At 43.6% G+C, this 18,651-nt stretch overlaps 1 protein-coding gene across 14 annotated transcripts in view; it reads right to left on the reverse strand.

Moving 5' to 3' along the window:
* Window positions 1-18,651, reverse strand: part of plekha5 (pleckstrin homology domain containing A5) — a 249,979-nt gene that overhangs the window by 58,444 nt on the left and 172,884 nt on the right. For all 14 annotated transcript variants that reach the window (XM_033039511.1, XM_033039510.1, XM_033039505.1 and 11 more), the window contains 2 exons: window positions 15,511-16,008; window positions 211-679 (listed from right to left, as the gene is read on the reverse strand). In XM_033039511.1, the coding sequence (XP_032895402.1) occupies window positions 211-679; window positions 15,511-16,008 (967 nt within the window). The remainder of the gene's footprint in view (window positions 1-210; window positions 680-15,510; window positions 16,009-18,651) is intronic.

Below are 18,651 nucleotides of genomic sequence, written 5' to 3' on the forward strand. Positions count from 1 at the left end.
AACTCAGCGGGACATGAAGCATTTCCGGAGAAAAGGAACGGGTGACATTTCGGGTCTGAAGAAGGGTCTCGACCCGAAACGTCACCCATTCCTTCTCTCCAGAAATGCTGCCTGTCCCGCTGAGTTCCTCCAGCTTTTTGAGTCTATCGAAGCTACTTGGCAGTGCTAAATCAAGATTTCGAGAATGCCGTTTCAGAATGAAAAGTTTACCCTGTTAACAGGTGTCCTGTGACGCCGAGACTTAATGGAATCAATTGTCATGTCCCCTCTTAAAATAGGTGGCGCTAGTTCCAATCTGGAGTCCATGTTGTAGGATCTCAGGGGCGAGTATACTTGATAGGGAGCCAGTGAACCGTGAGAAGGCGATGGAGGAATGGAGCGTGATTGTTCAACTAGATTCACCACGTTGAGAGGAGTACTATGCCTGCTTAATGTTCCGTGCTTATGATAAACCTGGCGCTGTTGCCACTCGTAGAGTTGCCACATGGTATCATCCCGCATCGACTTCCGTTTCTCTTGCGACGACGGCGGTCGGATTACTCTGTTGTACGCGGAAGGCATCACCGTGCAGACGCTGTCAGTTCTGGTGGTGCTATGGCGGGGAAGTGTTCTATAGCATGGCATAGGCTGAGACCGATAACTTGGCAAGTTTCTTGGAAGGGTTTGATAACAGGTGATGCTATTAAAGAAAAAGAAAATAATTTAATCAAGTGTAAACTGTTCTATTGATATCACCAAAGTCATAAAGCTCTTCAACTCAATATATTTCAACAGTTGCCAATGAATTATTTTCTCTGAGGGACTAGGCAGAAGAGGCTTTGCAACTCTCTTCCTTTGAAGTAGATGTATACTTGGTCAGGAAGGAATGAGTGAATACTGTGGGCAGATGGGAATGCAGAGTTGAGATTACAATCAGATTACCCATGATCTTACATAATGGAAGAACAGGCTGGAAGCCAACATCTGCTCCCATGTTGGTATTCCCTGAATCTAACTGTTTTCATTCCAAGCATTCAGGAGTCAAGAGTGTTTGATTGTCATATGTACCGACAACAGAACAACAAAATTCTACATTTTTGAGTTTCTAAAGCAGACCAAGCAGAGTTGTAAGCATTACATTGCCATTCACTGAAAGGAAAGAAGAAAGTGAAAACTAAAGACTGATTAACCTGACTGCATAATACTACAAAAAATATTATGGAGATGGTAAAAGGGTACTTGGAAACATAGCACAATTGGACAATATCACTAGGATTTTACAAATGGAAAATCATGATTGAAAAACTTATTTTCCAAGGGAAAAAAACACACAAAGTGCTGGAGTAACTCAGTGGGTCAGGCAACATCCCTGGAGGATATGGATAAGTGACGTTTCAGGTTGGGACCGCTCTTCAGATTTCTTGAGTGGACATCGGCCAGTATGAAGAAGGGCCCTGGCCTGTAATATCACCTATCCAGGTCCTGCGAAAATGTTGCTTGACGGAGAGTTACTTGTTTTTTTTGTTGTAAACCAGCACCTTATGTCTTTATTTTCCAAGGATGCTGATGGTAACATGATAATTAGAACGAGTGGTTACAATGCATTGATTGGGATTATCAAAGACCATGCTGTAAGGTGCTACACAAAAGCTTACTGTAAAAAATAAGGACACAGAGCATTGAAGGGAACGCATTGGAAGTTTGGTTAAAGAACGGATTCAGAGGGCTGGAATAAACAGATCTTAGAATACAAGATCAACCACGCGTGACTATGATTTATTTATTTTTGCTCTTAGGCGGTGATGAGTATTTGGAATTCTGCAGCACAGGAGGGGATGAATGGTCAATGGGTGCTGTGCCCAAGGCTGACATTGACAGAACCAAAGGATGTGGTGATCAGAAAATGGATGCCAAACGGCAGAGCTATCTCTGGGGTCATTAAGACTCCTCCTGCTTCCATTCCTCAAGACAACTGCTTTTCCTGACTTTCTGTCCCCTATAGGCAGCTATGTTCAAGCAAAGTCACTTATGATGCATCAAGGAATTGAATTGAAGTAGCAATTGAGGGTGTGTCTTAGTTTGAGTAAGCAGAATGGAAGAGGAAACAACATACTCCAGAAAAATAAAAACAATTCTATTGAAAAGTTATCATATTGAAATATTTATTTCCTTCCCAGTGAATATTTTGAGCGCACTAAACATTAGTTGGCATAGTAGTTCAGGAGTTAGGGTTTCTGCCACGCTATTCTAATAACCCAGGTTCAATTCTAACCTTGAGTGCTATTTCTGTGGGTTTCCACCAGATGCTCTGGATTCCTCCCACATCCCAGAGGACATTGCCAGGAGATTAAGTTGTCATTGGAAATTACACAGTTCAATTGGGTAACAAAGGGATCGTGAGGGCTGGGGTGTGTTGTGGGGGGAAGTCAATGATCACATGACAATTGATTAAAGGGAAATATGTGAAGAAATTAAATAGACAGGAATGTTCCGAGATTCTGCACTAACCTGAATGGCAAAGAGGTTTCCATTTGTGCCGTAGAAATATGACATGAGCGAGATGAATGGACAAATGGAACAAAATTACATCACACCTTGACACAGCACAGATCAGTTCTGATGCTGGAGACACTCAGCGGGTGAGGCAGCATCTCTGGAGATGCAGCCTCACCCACTGAGTTTCTCCAGCATTTTTGTCTATCTTCGATTTTTCCAGCATCTGCAGTTCTTTCTTAAACAGATCAGTTCTGATATACTCTTCAGAAAAACTGGTTCCCCCAACAACAAAATAGATAGAAAGTAGGAACTACAGATGCAGGTTCACAAAAAAAATACAAACTGCTGGAGTAACTCAGTGGGTCAGGCAGCATCCCATGAGAACATGGATAGGTGGCGTTTCAGGTCGGGACCCTTCTTCAGACTAATTATAACAGGGGAGGAAAGTGGAAAAGAGGTGGGTGCTGGACAAAATGTGGCAACTGATACAGGGTAAGGGGGATTTGATGGGCAGATGTATGGACAAATGCCAGAGATGAAAAGGCTGTAAGGAATATAGAGGTGAAATGTAAAGACAGAGGAAGTGGTATAGGTGGAAGGGGACAGAAGGGGAAAGTTGGTGGGGAAATAACGGGATAAAGAGGTGTGCATCAGGGTGGGGCTTGGGGAAGGGGGAGAGGTTGGGTTGTTCCCTAAAATTGGAAAATTCAAATGATTCATACCATTGGGTTGTAAGCTATCCAAAATACATACCTGTGTAACTAAGTTCAAATCATTCCAATTCTTATTGAACAGCACCGAGCAATGCAACACAGACTTGCTCGAGACATTTCAAATGGAACAGATGTTGCAAGGTATTTCTCATCTAACACAATACCAATATGCCGCAACTCATAAACAGCTGAGCATGCGACTTGCAGCATTCGGAAGATGCAGCAAAAATAAAATGTTAATTATGCCACAAAGCAGCATCAATAATTCAAGTTGGAACCTGCACATCGAGCAGCTTTTTCTAGATCCATATCTACACAAAAACAGGTGTAATGAAAGTAATTCAGCAAAGTAGCTCTGAACTGGCCCCAGGCAGTCCCCATTCTTCCTGAGCTGCTGAATCTTGTAAGTCGGAATACCGTTGTTGGAGCTAAAAACAGTCTCAAACCAATCCATCATGTAGTGCGGGAGGATGCCAGTAAATCACATTTGAGGCATAATAAAATTCTATTACTGATGACAATTATCTAAAAATACCAAGATCCTACAACCTAGCAAAGTTTAAGTTGGCCATATTTATCCATTGCAGGGTACATTTATCCAGAGTTGAACGGTAAATTCAAATCGTAAGCAGAATATACAAGACAAGTGAAGTTCACAAGCTCTAGTAGAATTAGGCCATTCGGCCCATTCAATCATGGCTGATCTCTGCCTCCTAATCCCATTTCCTGCCTTCTCCCCATAACCCTTGACACCCATTCTAATCAAGAATTTGTCTATCTCTGCCTTAAAAATATCCACTGACTTGGCCTTCACAGCCCTCTGTGGCAATGAGTTCCATAGATTAACGACCCTCTGATTAAAGAAGTTCCTCCTCACCTCCTTTCTAAAAGGGCGGCCTTTAATTCTGAGGCTAGGACCTCTGGTCCTTGATTCTCCCATCAGTGGAAACCTCCTTTTCACATCCACTATTTATGATTTTCATTATTCGGTAAGTTTCAATGAGGTCCCCCTTCAACCTTCTAAATTCCAACGAGTAGAGGCCCAGTGCCGTCAAACACTCATCATATGCTAACCCACTAATTCCAGGAATCATTCTTGTTAACCTCCTCTGGACCCTCTCCAGAGCCAGCACATCCTTCCTCACCTATGGGGCCCAAATGTGCTCAAGGTACTCCAAATATGGCCTGACCAGTGCCTTATAAAGCTTCAGCATTACATGTCTGTTTTGTATTCCAGTCCTAGCATTGAATTTAGGAGCAAGGAGGTCCTACTGCAGTTGTACAGGGCCCCGGTGAGACCGCACCTGGAGTATTGTGTGCAATTTTGGTCTCCTAATTTGAGGAAGGACATTATTGCTATTGAGGGAGTACAGTGTAGGTTCACCAGGTTAATTCCCGGGATGGCGGGACTGTCATATGATAAAAGAATCGGTCGACTGGGCCTATATTCCCTGGAATTTAGAAGGATGAGAGGGTATCTTTTGAAACATATAACATTCTTAAGGGATTGGACAGGCTAGATGCAGGAAAAATGGTCCCGATCTTGGGGGAGTCCCGAACCAGGGGTCACAGTTTAAGAATAAGGGGTAGGCCATTTAGGACTGAGATGAGGAAAAACTTTTTCACCCAGAGAGTTGTGAATCTGTGGAATTCTCTGCCACAGAAGGCAGTGGAGGCCGATTCATTGGATGTTTTCAAGAGAGAGTTGGATATAGCTCTTAGGGCTAACGGAATCAAGGGATATGGGGAGAAAGCAGGAACGGGATACTGATTGTGGATGATCAGCCATGATCACATTGAATGGCAGTGCTGGCTCGAAGGGCCGAATAGCCTACTCCTGCACCTATTTTCTAGGTTTCTATGTTTCTATAAACTAGGATTACTAGACACAAGAAACTACACAGTGCTGGAAGCAAAATACACAGTGCTGGAAGAACTCAGCGGGTCAAGCTAGGGTACTGCCCATTCCCTCCATAAGCGAGGGGACTGTCCGATTCACCTCTACCCCATTGTGTACATTGGACTTTGTCTATGGAACTGATGCACTACAATGCTGAGAACTATATTCTGCACTCTGTATCTTCCCCTATGTTCTATCTATTGTACTTGAGTTTGACTTCATTGCATTTATGTATGGTATAGCGGCTCTGTTTGGATAGCAAGCAAAATAAAGTTTTTCACTGAACTTCAGAACATGTGACAATCATAAACTCAACCCTAAATCTGTGGAGAGTATGGACAGAGGACATTTTGGTTTGTGGCCCTTCTTTAATTCAGCCCCAGAATGCCATTAACTACGATTACTGGCTGGTTGCTCTTAGATAAACATTAGTTTCCTGTCTTAGATAAACATTAGTTTCCTTTCTGAGACCATTAATGCAGCGTGACTTTGATTTAGGGTGCCTTTATCTGTATGAAACACTTTTGATTGAAGATAGGCAATTCCCTCCCTGTTAATCAGTGGGACCATTAATCATGAACAATTCAAGAGCTGTTTTAATCAGCTCCTGCTGGTGGATGTCCAATGCCATGATGGGAACCTTCCCCCTCAACCTCTTACGGGAAATTTACCAACATTTTCTATTCTCATTGTAAAATGAACAAATGTATTTATAAAATAAATGTCAATACTCTTTCATACTGCGATGTGCTCTGATCGCTTGGACAGAACTTAAATGCCCTGTTAGCGCACAAAGCCCATGCAGATAACCCAGCAGTATGAATAAGGGTCTCGATCCGAAACATCACCCATTCCTTCACTCCAAATATGTTGCCTGTCCCTGCTGAGTTACTCTAGCTTTTTGTGTCTATCTTCGGTATGAATATTGATTTCTACAACTTCAAGTAACCCTTGCTTTCCTTCTCGTCCGTCCCTCTCGCATCCGAGTTCTCTGACTAGTTTATTGTCTTCCTGATTAAATATTACTGATTGTATCTCATTGTCACCTTCCCGTCAGATAACAATGTACCACTCGACATTTCCTTGATTATCATCCCCTTTGATCTATGTTTTCACACCTTATCCAACCATATCTCTATGTCTCCCTCTCAGTCTGAAGAAGGGTCTCAACCCGAAACATCACCCATTCCTTCTCTCCAGCGATGCTGCTTGACCCACTGAGTTACTCAAGCATTTTGTGTCTATCTTCAGATAACATGCAATCCAGGCCCCCCTCCCCTACTTGGTTACAATTGCAAGATAAACTTTGCCCAATAATTTCATCTACTTTTGGACTGGGTGACAGGATTGGAATATAATCACCATTTCTGGCTGATAATTGTATTTTTCCTTGTGGGTGATAGTGAACATAAGACATGACAGAAGTGTATCATAGATCATTGTAATGGTAGATGACACAGATGCAATAGCCAGATTATGTTGAATCCATTGCTTAAAGATGGTTTAATCTTGGCGATGTTTACAATGCTTGGACTGTGCTGCCTGCAGATGGATCAGTTACCTTGCCATGCACCAATATAAACTAAATGTGTTTTCTGTTCTACAGTGCTTTTGTTTGTTGGAAAACACGTGGAACTTGATCAGAAAGAGGCCATTATTTTCCACACAGCTGAATTAAGAAGCCCTGGGTGTAAAATCTAACAAAGGTTGACTATAGGAATTAATAATGGACAGAACAAATGTTATTCCTTATGCACATGTAGCACAAAGCTATTTAAGTCAACAGTGTGGCAGCAGATTTGAATACTTAAGCATTCTCCTTGGTATAGATGCTGTCTTTCACAAGCACACAGCAAAGGCGCAAAATAAATTAATTATATATAGTTTGTAAAAGAGTATTGTTTAACGACAGATTAAAATGAGTCTACCAATGACTCTCTCTGATTTAAAAGTATTGTGTTTCTATACCCTAATAAAGATCATGTGGAGCATCTATCCATATTGGTATTGAGACATATATTTATCCTTATACGTTTTAAATGGCAACCCTTACAAAAACTATACATTCTGATTCTACCTATCCCCACAAGGGGAAACATTCTCCGAGCATCTACCCTATCCTCAGCATCTCACATGCATCATTGGGATCATTTCACATTCTACTGAACTCCTTTGATTATTTGCCTTACCAGCCCATGCGTTTCTCAAAATAAATGCCTTCAAACCAGGGAATCTATGCTGCACTGACAATTCAAGCATAAATCTTTATTTTTCCACTGCCCAAAATGGGGATCATGACAGAATCCTCCTCGTGGCGATCCCTGGAAGCGACGATGCGATGCACTCTGTGACGCTTCGGGCAACAATTCTGTCAACATGTTGGACGACGACAGAAGCCAACAGCGAGCTACATCGTCTGACACACGAGCGAACGAACTGTCCAAAATATCCATAACTTGTACAGATACAAATGATGTTAAATCTCCAAATACCTTCTTTTGTACATCTATATTTATAACAGGAATAGCCCAAACTAATTTGACCTGTTATACTGTAATGACATTGTTCTGCTCGTGAATACACGGCAGTGTTACTTTTCACACAAGGATGTGCCGATTTATATGCTGTACCCAACATCCCCAGATGTTGTACAGCTATTCAAACAGTTTTAAGTGTTATTTATTTACATTGTACGGTTCACAAATACAGTTTCCTTACCAACAAGAAGTACACTATCGCAACGTTTAAGAAACATTTAGACAGGTTCATGGATAGGATGGGTTTAGAGGGATACTAGACCAAGTCACCCAATGAGTCTGCTCCCCAACCCAAGATTCCACCACTAACCCGTTCTCCCAACGCAAGCCGTTCCCCCAGCGCAATATTGCACCACTCATGCATGGCCCCCAACTGCGCAGGCACGGCTCATTTCTCCTCATCCCCCAGCACTCCCTCCACTTCACCCTCCCTCGCTGGAGCGGCCCTCCCTCCCGGAGTACCATTCGTGGGTCCAGGCAGCGGGTAGTCGACGACCACACCAGGGTTGACTGCCTACCCCTTTCCCGGGCCTACGTCCGTGCCCGCGTGTCCCGGGAGAGGGAACACGCGGTGTCCTCGGGGACTTTGGAGGCCTTCCGTGAACGCTGGTCGCCACGAGAGGTCGAGTGTTTCGTTGATAAAGTTGCCGTTATATTAATTTGATGATCGCTTGTTTGTAAACTGTCAACATAGGCAATCTTTGATTGTGTTAATACTCTGTATGTTTATTTTTATTTTTTGAATAAAAGTATTTGTATAATAATAAAAGGAGTGTCCCGCCCTGCCTTGCAAGTGCAATGTGATGTCACTCGGGAGCGCTGGTGTGCCCCTCCCTCTTGGAGTGTCCCGTCCTGCCTTGCAAGTCCATTGTGACTCGGGGTTTTTTTTCTGGAATGGGTGAGTTTTCGATCTGTTTCTAAAACTTTAAACGATTAATAAGTTTGGAAATATAGGTGGGAATACGACGGGAAGATGTTTATCGCCTCGACGGGAAAAATGTGAGTAGAATGTGTGAAAATGGGAAGGCTGTGGCCTAGCGATTGGAAGAAAATAGGAATTAACCAGATTGTGCCCAGATGACACATACACACACACACATTTACATACACACAAATAAGAGAAGAGTTTTAGTAATATAGATAATAATAATAATAATGGATGGGATTTATATAGCGCCTTTCTAGAATACTCAAGGCGTTTTACATCGCATTATTCATACACTCCTCAGTCACACTCGGTGGTGGTAAGCTACTTCTGTAGCCACAGCTGCCCTGGGGCAGACTGACGGAAACGTGGCTGCTAATCTGCGCCTACGGCCCCTCCGACCACCACCAATCACTCACACACATTCACACACAGGCAAAGGTGGGTGAAGTGTCTTGCCCAAGGACACAATGACAGTATGCACTCCAAGCGGGATTCGAACCGGCTACCTTCCGGTCGCCAGCCGAACACTTAGCCCATTGTGCCATCTGTCGTCCCAAAATGGGCCAAACGCAGGCAGGTGGGACTAGTGTAGATGGGACATGTTGGATGGTGTGGGCAAGTTGGACCGAAGGGCCTGTTTCCACATTGTCTGACCCTATGACACTGAAATTTACATAAAAGATGATCATCATATAGGTTTAAAGTGATGAATGAATTTCAACCATGACCCTGGACCAAGTAATTATACTCCTTCACCTTTATTTCAACTGAAGACTGGATCTGATCATCACATTCCACATGCAATCTCATGGGAGGTCAATGATCCCTGCCTTATTTGATTGCCTTTAATTAGTACCACATCTCTCATGTGAACTGCGACTTGTATTGAGCTAAATCACACACACAGTCATGCAACTGGATATTTCGACCGCGGCAAAGATAAATAAAGAGCATCCACTCAGACCACCATTTACCGCACTAACGTTTCCAATTTTAGTCACAAGTTAGTAGGTCGCTCTTCCAGTTTTTAATTCAAAAAAGTTCACATATTGGACATTTTGACTGAAAGCATATTTTACCCTTAGTGGAAAGTTTGAATAATTTCAAAACTAATTTAGCGGACGCTGGATAAATACAAAAGCTTAAATTCATTGCTTTACAGTTTGGTAATGCATCGGTAACGTGCTAATTCAGCAATGTCTATTGTGGGCATTGTTGAACTCACCTTATTAATGGGAAAATCTGCCCTTTATGCACTGTGGCCATGCAGAGCATACAAAGCAAGGCAGGTACGTCAGAGTCATCATGGGGTCTTGGAGGATTTGAGGGACGAGGGTTTGGGGAGGAGGAGACACAAGCATTGACACTGTGTCAGGGCAAGATAGTGATGAAGAGTGAGCAAGAGTTGTACAGGGTCTTGGTGAGACCACACCTGGAGTATTGCGTACAGTTTTGGTCTCCAAATCTGAGGAAGGACATTATAGCCATAGAGGGAGTGCAGAGAAGGTTCACCAGACTGATTCCTGGGATGTCAGGACGTTCATATGAAGAAAGACTGGATAGACTTGGCTTATACTCGCTAGAATTTAGGAGATTGAGAGGGGATCTTATAGAAACGTACAAAATTCTTATGGGGTTGGACAGGCTAGATGCAGGAAGATTGTTCCCGATGTTGGGGAAGTCCAGGACAAGGGGTCACAGCTTAAGGATAAGGGGGAAATCCTTTAGGACCGAGATGAGAAGAAACTTTTTCACACAGAGAGTGGTGAATCTCTGGAACTCTCTGCCACAGAGGGTAGTTGAGGCCAGTTCGTTGGCTATATTTAAGAGGGAATTAGATGTGGGCCTTGTGGCTAAAGGGATCAGGGGGTATGGAGAGAAGGCAGGTACGGGATACTGAGTTGGATGATCAGCCATGATCATATTGAATGGCGGTGCAGGCTCGAAGGGCCGAATGGCCTACTCCTGCACCTGTTTTCTATGTATCTATGTATCTAAGAGTTCTGTGCAAATCAGTCGGGTTAGGGTGTAGGGAGGGACTGCAGATACTGGCTTATACGGAAGATACACACTGGAGTAACTCAGCGGGTCAGGCAGCATCTGTGGAGCAAAGGATGTGATGTTTCGGGTCAGGACCCTTTCAGGTAAGAAGGGTTCCAACCCAAAACGTCACCTAATCGTTTTCTCCAGAGATACTGTCTGACCCGCTGAGTTACCCCAGCAATTTGTGTCTAAGGGGGGTTCGGGTGATTGAGATGTGGAATGGAAGTGTGCCTGGTGGAGCAAGGTGAGAGATTGGTGTGTGAGAGGTCTCTGATGTTGGAGGGTAGGAAGGAAATGGCCAAAGAAGAGCTTGGACATACTTAAAGGAGACAGATGTGAGCAGGAATCTCGACAGACCTGCTAAGGAAGGTGCACTCTTGATTACATGGCGCAGACAAATGATATAACCCAAAAAAATGGTTAGTCTGACAGCAGCCAGCAACAGAAGTGCTTTGGACCAAAAGTGAATAAAGTCATTATTTTCAAAGACACTGTCTTATGTGATTGTCCATATTTACATTTTGTGATATTTCCCCTCAATGTTGCTTGGAAAACAACTGCCTATAACCTTGAACCAAAAAACATGTTTAAAAGATATGCATTAATGTTAAATTTCCCTGACCTGCTTCAGTGCAGAATGCAACAGATTAAGTGGATTGAAAAGAGATGGAAGACGTGTTAAAATATTTTTCTCAGTGGGAAATATCCAATGGAATTGCAATCTGTACATATTAGAACAGATCTTCAGAATACAAGGTAGACAAAATTGCTGGAGAAACTCAGCGGGTGCAGCAGCATCTTCAGGATATAGGCAGTCCACTGGTTATGTAAGAATCCTGATCCTCAAAACTGTCTGTAAACAGATTTCTCCGCAAGGCATAGTAATCGTATCATATACTTGACAATATACCGTATCCAGTCATTAATCAATACCATGAAACATTTCTAGCTTCTAACCTTGCTAGCTTAAAAAATATGGCAAAATTTGCATACAGCCAGATTTCAGCAGGTCAGATCATACCTGACCCAGGCAGTCCATGTACTTGTATGATAAATGATGACTCCTCATCCAAGTGTTTTAATTAATGTTATGCTGAGTAATGGTACATGACACATCATTCCCAATGGAGATTATAGTTAAATGATTAGCCAACACCTCAAATGTTATAGTACATTACCACTTTGCGACATTTAATTCCCAATCAAAACGTGTGAAAGAAATGGAGACACAAGAAACTGCAGATGCTGGAATCTTGAGCAAAACACAAACTGTTTGAGGAACTCAGCAGGTTAGGCAGCAACAGTCTGAACAATGGTCCCATCACAAAGCGTCGCCTGTCCATTCCCTCTACAGATGCTACCTGACTCACCGTCCACCAACACTTTGTGCTTCTGTATGAAGGTCAACATGGTCCAGAATACAGTTAGCTGATGGCCTCATCAGTCAGATTATTAAATATAGAAGTTGGGAGGTCATGTTATAGTTGTATAAGACTTCAGCGAGACCACATTTGGAGTATTGTGATCTGTTTTGGTCACCCTGCTAGAGGGAAATTTTTGTTATGCTGGAAGGGGTGCAGAAGAGATTTACGAGGATGTTGCCAGGGAGAAGTTGAACAAGCTAGGACTTAAGCGCAGGAGGATGAGTGGTGATCTTCTAGAGGTGTACAAGATCAGGAGAGGAATGGATAGGGAAATACACAGTTTTTCAACCAGAGTAGGGGAATCGAGAACTAAAGTCAAAGGTTGAAGGTGAGGGGGAAAGATTTAATAGGAACCTATGGGGCAATTATTTTTTACACAAAGAGTGGTAGGTGCATGGAACGAGCTGCTGGAGGAGGTAGTTGAGCTAGGTATTTATTTACAATATTTAAGAAACATTTAGACGTATGGATGAATACTTAGTTGTGACATGTGACAAGTCACAGTGAAATTCTTTGCTTGCACACTCAAGGTATGTAAATAGTCGCTACATAAGGGCGCTGACAAAGTTACAATGCTAGGATAGATTTAGAAGGATATAGTCTATGTGGGACCCGTTGGGCCACTGTCACACAGGAGGCTAGGTCCCCCAACGCAATATTCCACCACTCACCCATAGCCACCAACTGCACGGGCGCAACTCATTTCCCCTCATCTCTAGCACTCTCTCCCCCTTCTCTTCACCCTCCCTCTTCTTTCCCCTTTCCTCCTCCCCTCCCCCACCTCTCTCCCTCTCCTTTTCCCTATCCTCAGTCACTCCCTCCCTCCATAACTACTCTCTCCTCCCTACCCACCTCCTATCCCTCTATCCCCCACTCCTCGCCTCTCCGTATCCTCCCACTATCCCTCCTCACCTCCCCCACTGCCCTCATCTCCATCTATTCCCCACTCCCTACCTCCCCCATTCCCCCCTTCTCTACTCACCCCTCTCTCTCCCTCTATTCACCCTCCTCCCCCTCCTCCCCCACCTCACATCCTCTCTCTTCTTTTCCCTCTCTTCCTACCCTCCCCAATCCCTCACTCACCTCTCGTTTCCCCTACCCTCAGTCAAACCCTCTCTCCCTCCCTCCATAACTCCTCTCCCCTCCCTACTCTCCTCCTCTATCCCCTCTCCTCCCCCACTCTCCCTCCCCAGGATCTCGAGGTTGTCGCTCCTCTCCCTTCTTGTATGCCCCGGAGGAGCATCAGCCGTCGGCGCCCTCAGAGCCAGGCCTCGGATCGGCCCGGAAGCACCAGCAGCTACAGCCGCACGGCGTGTGGGCGGGCGGTGGGGGTAGAGCTTGGAGAAAAGACGGGGAAGAGCCATGGAAGAAAGGGGGGTACCACAGGGGAGAGGCCAGGAGCCAGCGAGGGGGCCAGAGGGGAAGGTGCCGGAGCTGCGGGGCATTGCGATGGCGGTGCGTTTGGGACTCACAGCGGGCGCTGGACGCTCTCCTCCGCCGAGATCAGATTCACCGCTTTCTGTTTGGCAACATCTCCGACTCCGCGCCGCTTCCAGTCCCTCCGAAAATTGTGTCCGGTTGGAGACCTCGCCAGCCTCCCTCAGCTCCAGTAAAGACGAGATGGCACAGGAAGTGGCAGATTGTCCCGTGGAGCGACAGAAGACGAGACTAATCTGCGCGGCGCTGACTGGCAGGAGAGGAGATCGATCGGCGCACAAGGTTTTTCAATGACTGGTGTACCATGACACCCAGGTCTCGTTGCATCTCCCCTTTTCCTAATCGGCCACCATTCAGATAATAGTCTACTTTCCTGTTTTTGCCACCACAGTGGATAACCTCACATTTATCCACATTATACTGCATCTGCCATGCATTTGCCCACTCACCCAACCTATCCAAGTCACCTTGCAGCCTCCTAGCATCCTCCTCACAGCTAACACTGCCCCCCAGCTTCGTGTCATCCGCAAACTTGGAGATGTTGAATCTCGTACCTTTTTGCGCAATTAGAAAAACCGCGCAAACCGGAAGAGCACAAGATCAGAGCTTTAGTTATGTATAGATGGCGCAAACGCAGAGGTAGGACTAGAGTAGGCATGTAGTACTAGACTAGTAATGAGTAATGACATGTAGTGCACCACAGCAGTATGAACATTGACTTCTCTAATTTCAGGTAGTCCCTGCTTTCTCCTCCCCTTCCCAGCTCTCCCGCAGCCCACTGTCTCCGCCTCTTCCTTTCTTCTTCCCGCCGCCCCCCCCCCCCACACCTTCACATCAGTCTGAAGAAGGGACAAACCGAAATGTTGTCTATTTCCTTTGTTCCATAGGCTGCCTCGCCCATTTCTCCAGCATTTTTCTACTAGACTAGTAATGAGGCACGTTGGGTGGCGTGGGTAGGTTGGGCCAAAGGGCCTGTTTTCATGCTGAATGACTCTATGACTCTCTATGAGGATATGATTAATTATTTAAAAGAAAACCTTGGTGCATGAAATTGAAAAAAAATGCTCTCTACTTTTACTCCTGAACACAGCAGATAAAATGAGCAAAAACTTGGTGAAAGTACACTGCAGAAAAAAAAAGAATGCTTCCCAAAGTTAAAAGTAGCAAGTCAAATCCATTAGAATCCCCACAAAAAGCTGTAGTAAATCAGCGGGACAGGCAGCATCTCTGGAGAGAAGGAATGGGCACACATTTCGTCTGAACCCAAAATGTAATCTTTCCACTCTCCAGAGATGCTGCCTGAGTTCCTCTTGCACTTCGTCTCCTCCATTAGGATCACCATGATTTTAGCAGCTGTTAAAAAATATGCAGCAAGAACCTCCTATCTTTTTCCACTTGGTGGAAAGTAAAGTAAGTTGGCATCAAGTTAAATCCAGGGGATCAGCTCAGAACATCATACTGCATTGCAGCACCAAGATGCTTCTCTGATGCATTGTTTTAAAAACTGTTAAAATAAATTTTAAAAGGACCAGATTTGAAATGAAGAGTGAGACACAAGTAGCTGCAGTTGCTGGAATCTTGTGCAGAACAAAGTGCTGGAGGAGCTCAGGCAGTTTGGATGGAAAAATGACATTTTGGGTTCAGACTGATTCAGACAGATTTGAAATTATGGAGACAAGGAACTGCAGATGCTGGTTAACAAAAGTTATTTTTTGTAATGAATTGAAATGATCACATTCTGCTCCCTGCTTAATTAAGAATTAGAAATAAGCATGGTGAATTAAAGATGATTACATGATTACATTTGAAATATTTCCAGTCTTCATCAATGCAAATAAATTTACAAAAACTATTTCATTCTGCTGTTGTGGAAAGAAAAAACAAAAGTTGGAGCACATCCCTTCTGACTGCTGAGATTCTGGAGATCTGTCAGGGTGCAGAGGTTATGATCCTTTTACCAAAGATACTTAAAACAAAAATGTTCATTTGGATTATTTTTTGAAATTATTTGAAGTTATATAATCAAGCTTTCCAAAAAATCAATCATCCGTACCTTCTGACTTCTTCCTCTTGGTCCCTGCCTTTCTGCGTTCTCACCCACTGTTCCAACTGCAGCATTGAATTAGTCCTTTGGATTCCCCTTCCAGTCTCATTTTGGCTAACCAGTCTCTCTCTTCCACTGGTCACATTTTGTTCAGGGTCACAGATGAGCCCAATCGGACTCTGCTCATTGGAACTATTAACTTGCAAAGGTTTATACTGCTGAGATTGAACAATGATGGTATGTGATACAACAGTTTCGGTTTCCGATTTTGCAGGATGCAATTTGATGCTATTGATTTTGGTCAAGGGCTTGTGCTGGTCATGTCCTTCTGTCTCAAAACCATATTTGTCCGTGCACGTGAAGTTTGTATTGTCTATTGATTTGAGTCCCAAGGTAGGGTCTACATTTTGCTGGTTGTTCTGAAGTTCAGGCTTCACTAATATTTTGTGGTTTGCGACATGGTTAGTCTCCTGTCGTGGTACAATTTCGATTGCAACTTTTTCTGTCCTGTGGGTGCAAGAGGGAGAGAGTAAGAGTGTGGTTATCACTGACATCAATCAGTGGCGCCTGCAGCATCTCTAGTCTGCAACTTCTGCAGCACAACAGTTTCCCGAGTCGCAAGCACCGCAGAGAAAATCATTCATTAACACCGACATTGAAAACACTAAAAAGTAATTAATTTTGAATTATAATCCATTGCAAAGTCTGACTAGAATTTCTGCAAATATCTGCAAATTTCAGTTCGCCCGAGTTCACAATAACTTGAAAACAAAATTACTTACATTTCATACTCGTGTACAGAATTCAGCAAAATAACACCCACAAGACAATAATTCAACACTTAGTGGCAATATTCAGACTCAGTGCTTGCTAAAACCAATTAAATTTCACTCTACACAATGTGAAATCCTGTAGGCTTCTGTGTCTAGAACAAATTATTCACCTCTTCCTGCCTCAAGAAGCCACATTTAAAAAAAGCTGATAATGAATGCTCTCGAAAACTAGGGCTCTGCAGGCAGCACAAAAGCCCGAGAGGTTAACTAATACTCATTTTTCAACATTAAAGGAACCTTTCAACCACATTCATCAGGATACTTATAAGATATGTTGTAAATGACCGAAGTTAAATTAAATAAACATGTCTAAATTGAATTAACCTGACATCCTTGGCCTTGAAGGTTGCTCTTCCAAAGAATAACTGCTCCGATCAATAATTTAGCAATAATTGTGACCTGCTCGCAAGAGGTAACTCAAGATGAATGGAGAATCAGGATGTGCTACTCATGTATATACATATACACACCACACACACACTTGAACTGGAAATGGCGCACTAATTACGTGGATGCAACCATACAGAATGAGTTGCAGCGTTATTATAACAGCTGAAGATTATATGAAGTATCATAGCATTAATGGGTAATATTCCAGAGATTCCCTGCTCCAAAATTTGAGTGTCAGTCTGTTCATTTGTACAGGATGGTTAAAAATAAATTATGTTGGTTCCTGAGATCAAGGGGATGTGGAGAAGGAGACAAAAACATAAGAAATGAAAGAAAGAAATGACTAGTCAGCCCATTGCACCTGCTCGCATCCTATAATATCATGAGTAAATGCTCAGTCTGCATTTGGAGCGCTGTGTGCAGTTTTGGTCGCCCCATTACTGGAAGAACATGGAGGCTTTGGAAAGGGTGCAGGAGAGTTTAACATGGCTGCCTGGCGTACAAGGCGTTAGCTACAAGGAGAGGTTGGACAAACTCGGATTGTTTTCCCTGAAGCATCGGAGACTGAGGGGGAACGAGAGAAGTATATAAAATTGTGAAAAGCATAAATGGGATAGACAGAATTTTTTTCTCCAGGGTGGAAATGTTACGGTCATAGCTTTAAGGTGACGGGACAAATGTTATCATTGACGTGTGGGGCAAGTTTTGTTTTACACAGAAGTGGTGGGTACCTGAAATGCGCTGTCAAAGATGATGGTGGAGGCAGATAAAATAATGGCAGTTATGAGGCATGTGGATATTCAGGAAATGTAAGGATATGGATCATGTGCAGGCAGGGATTAGTTTAATCCGCCACCATGTTCGGTAGAAACATTGTGGGCCGAAGGGCCTTTTCCTGGGCTGTACTGTTCTATGTTCTGTGCACAAACTCCCTTTTATCGGGATGTTCAGATATTATCCTTTTTGAGAACTAGAGTAAATAAAATCAAGTTGCCCTGGGGACACAACAGCCTTCCAACATGACCCCACTCCCGAACAGCTGACTTCTATCCTGACACTGATCAGCCATGGTCTGATGGCCCAGCTTTTGAAGCTTTTGAAGCTTTTGATAAGGTGCCGCACATGAGGTTGCTAGGGGAGATGAGAGCCCACGGTGTCAAAGGGAAGATACTAGCATGGATAGCAGGTTGGCTGGATGGAAGAGTGGCAATGGAGGAGGCTTTTTCGGGTTGGCTGCCAGTGACTAGCGAAGTTCTGATAAAAAATATTGAAAGAGCGAACTACCTTTGGGCAGACAATAACAGAGATGCACTAGATTCTGGTTGAAGAAGGTTCTGCACATCACCACCTTGAACAATCAGCATCTCATTTTGGACTGTGCCACCTGGTTCCTGATATCCCAGCTGGGGAAAATTGTCCTTCTTCCTCGCGAACCCTCATAAGAAGCCTGCACATTTCAATTAGATCAGCTCTCATTTTTCTAAACTCTCAAAAGTCTCGGTCTGATTAGCACAATTTCTTTATCCCAGGAATCCATTAGGTCAAGGCACAAGAAACTGCAGATGATGGTTTACCAAAAAAGACACAAAGCGCTGGCATAACTCAGTGGGCCAGGCAGCACCTCCTGGAGAACATGGATGGGTGACGTTTCGGGAAAGATCCCCATCCAAAACATCACCTATCTACGTTCTCCAGAGATGTTGTCTCACCCGCTGAGTTACTCCACTTTGCACTTTGCGTCTTTTTATCCTTTAGGTGAACCTTTATTGATCTCCCTCTATCGAAAATAGAGGGTGCGCAATATTCTCAATCAGTTTTACTAGCTTTCTATATAATTGAGGCACGATATCTGTATTCATGCACTCAAAATTAGATTACCCAACATACTCATTTGGACAATCACCTCTTATACACTGCATGAACCTAT

Source organism: Amblyraja radiata, chromosome 21 (assembly GCF_010909765.2).
Source record: "Amblyraja radiata isolate CabotCenter1 chromosome 21, sAmbRad1.1.pri, whole genome shotgun sequence".
NCBI classification, from domain to species: Eukaryota; Metazoa; Chordata; class Chondrichthyes; order Rajiformes; family Rajidae; genus Amblyraja; species Amblyraja radiata.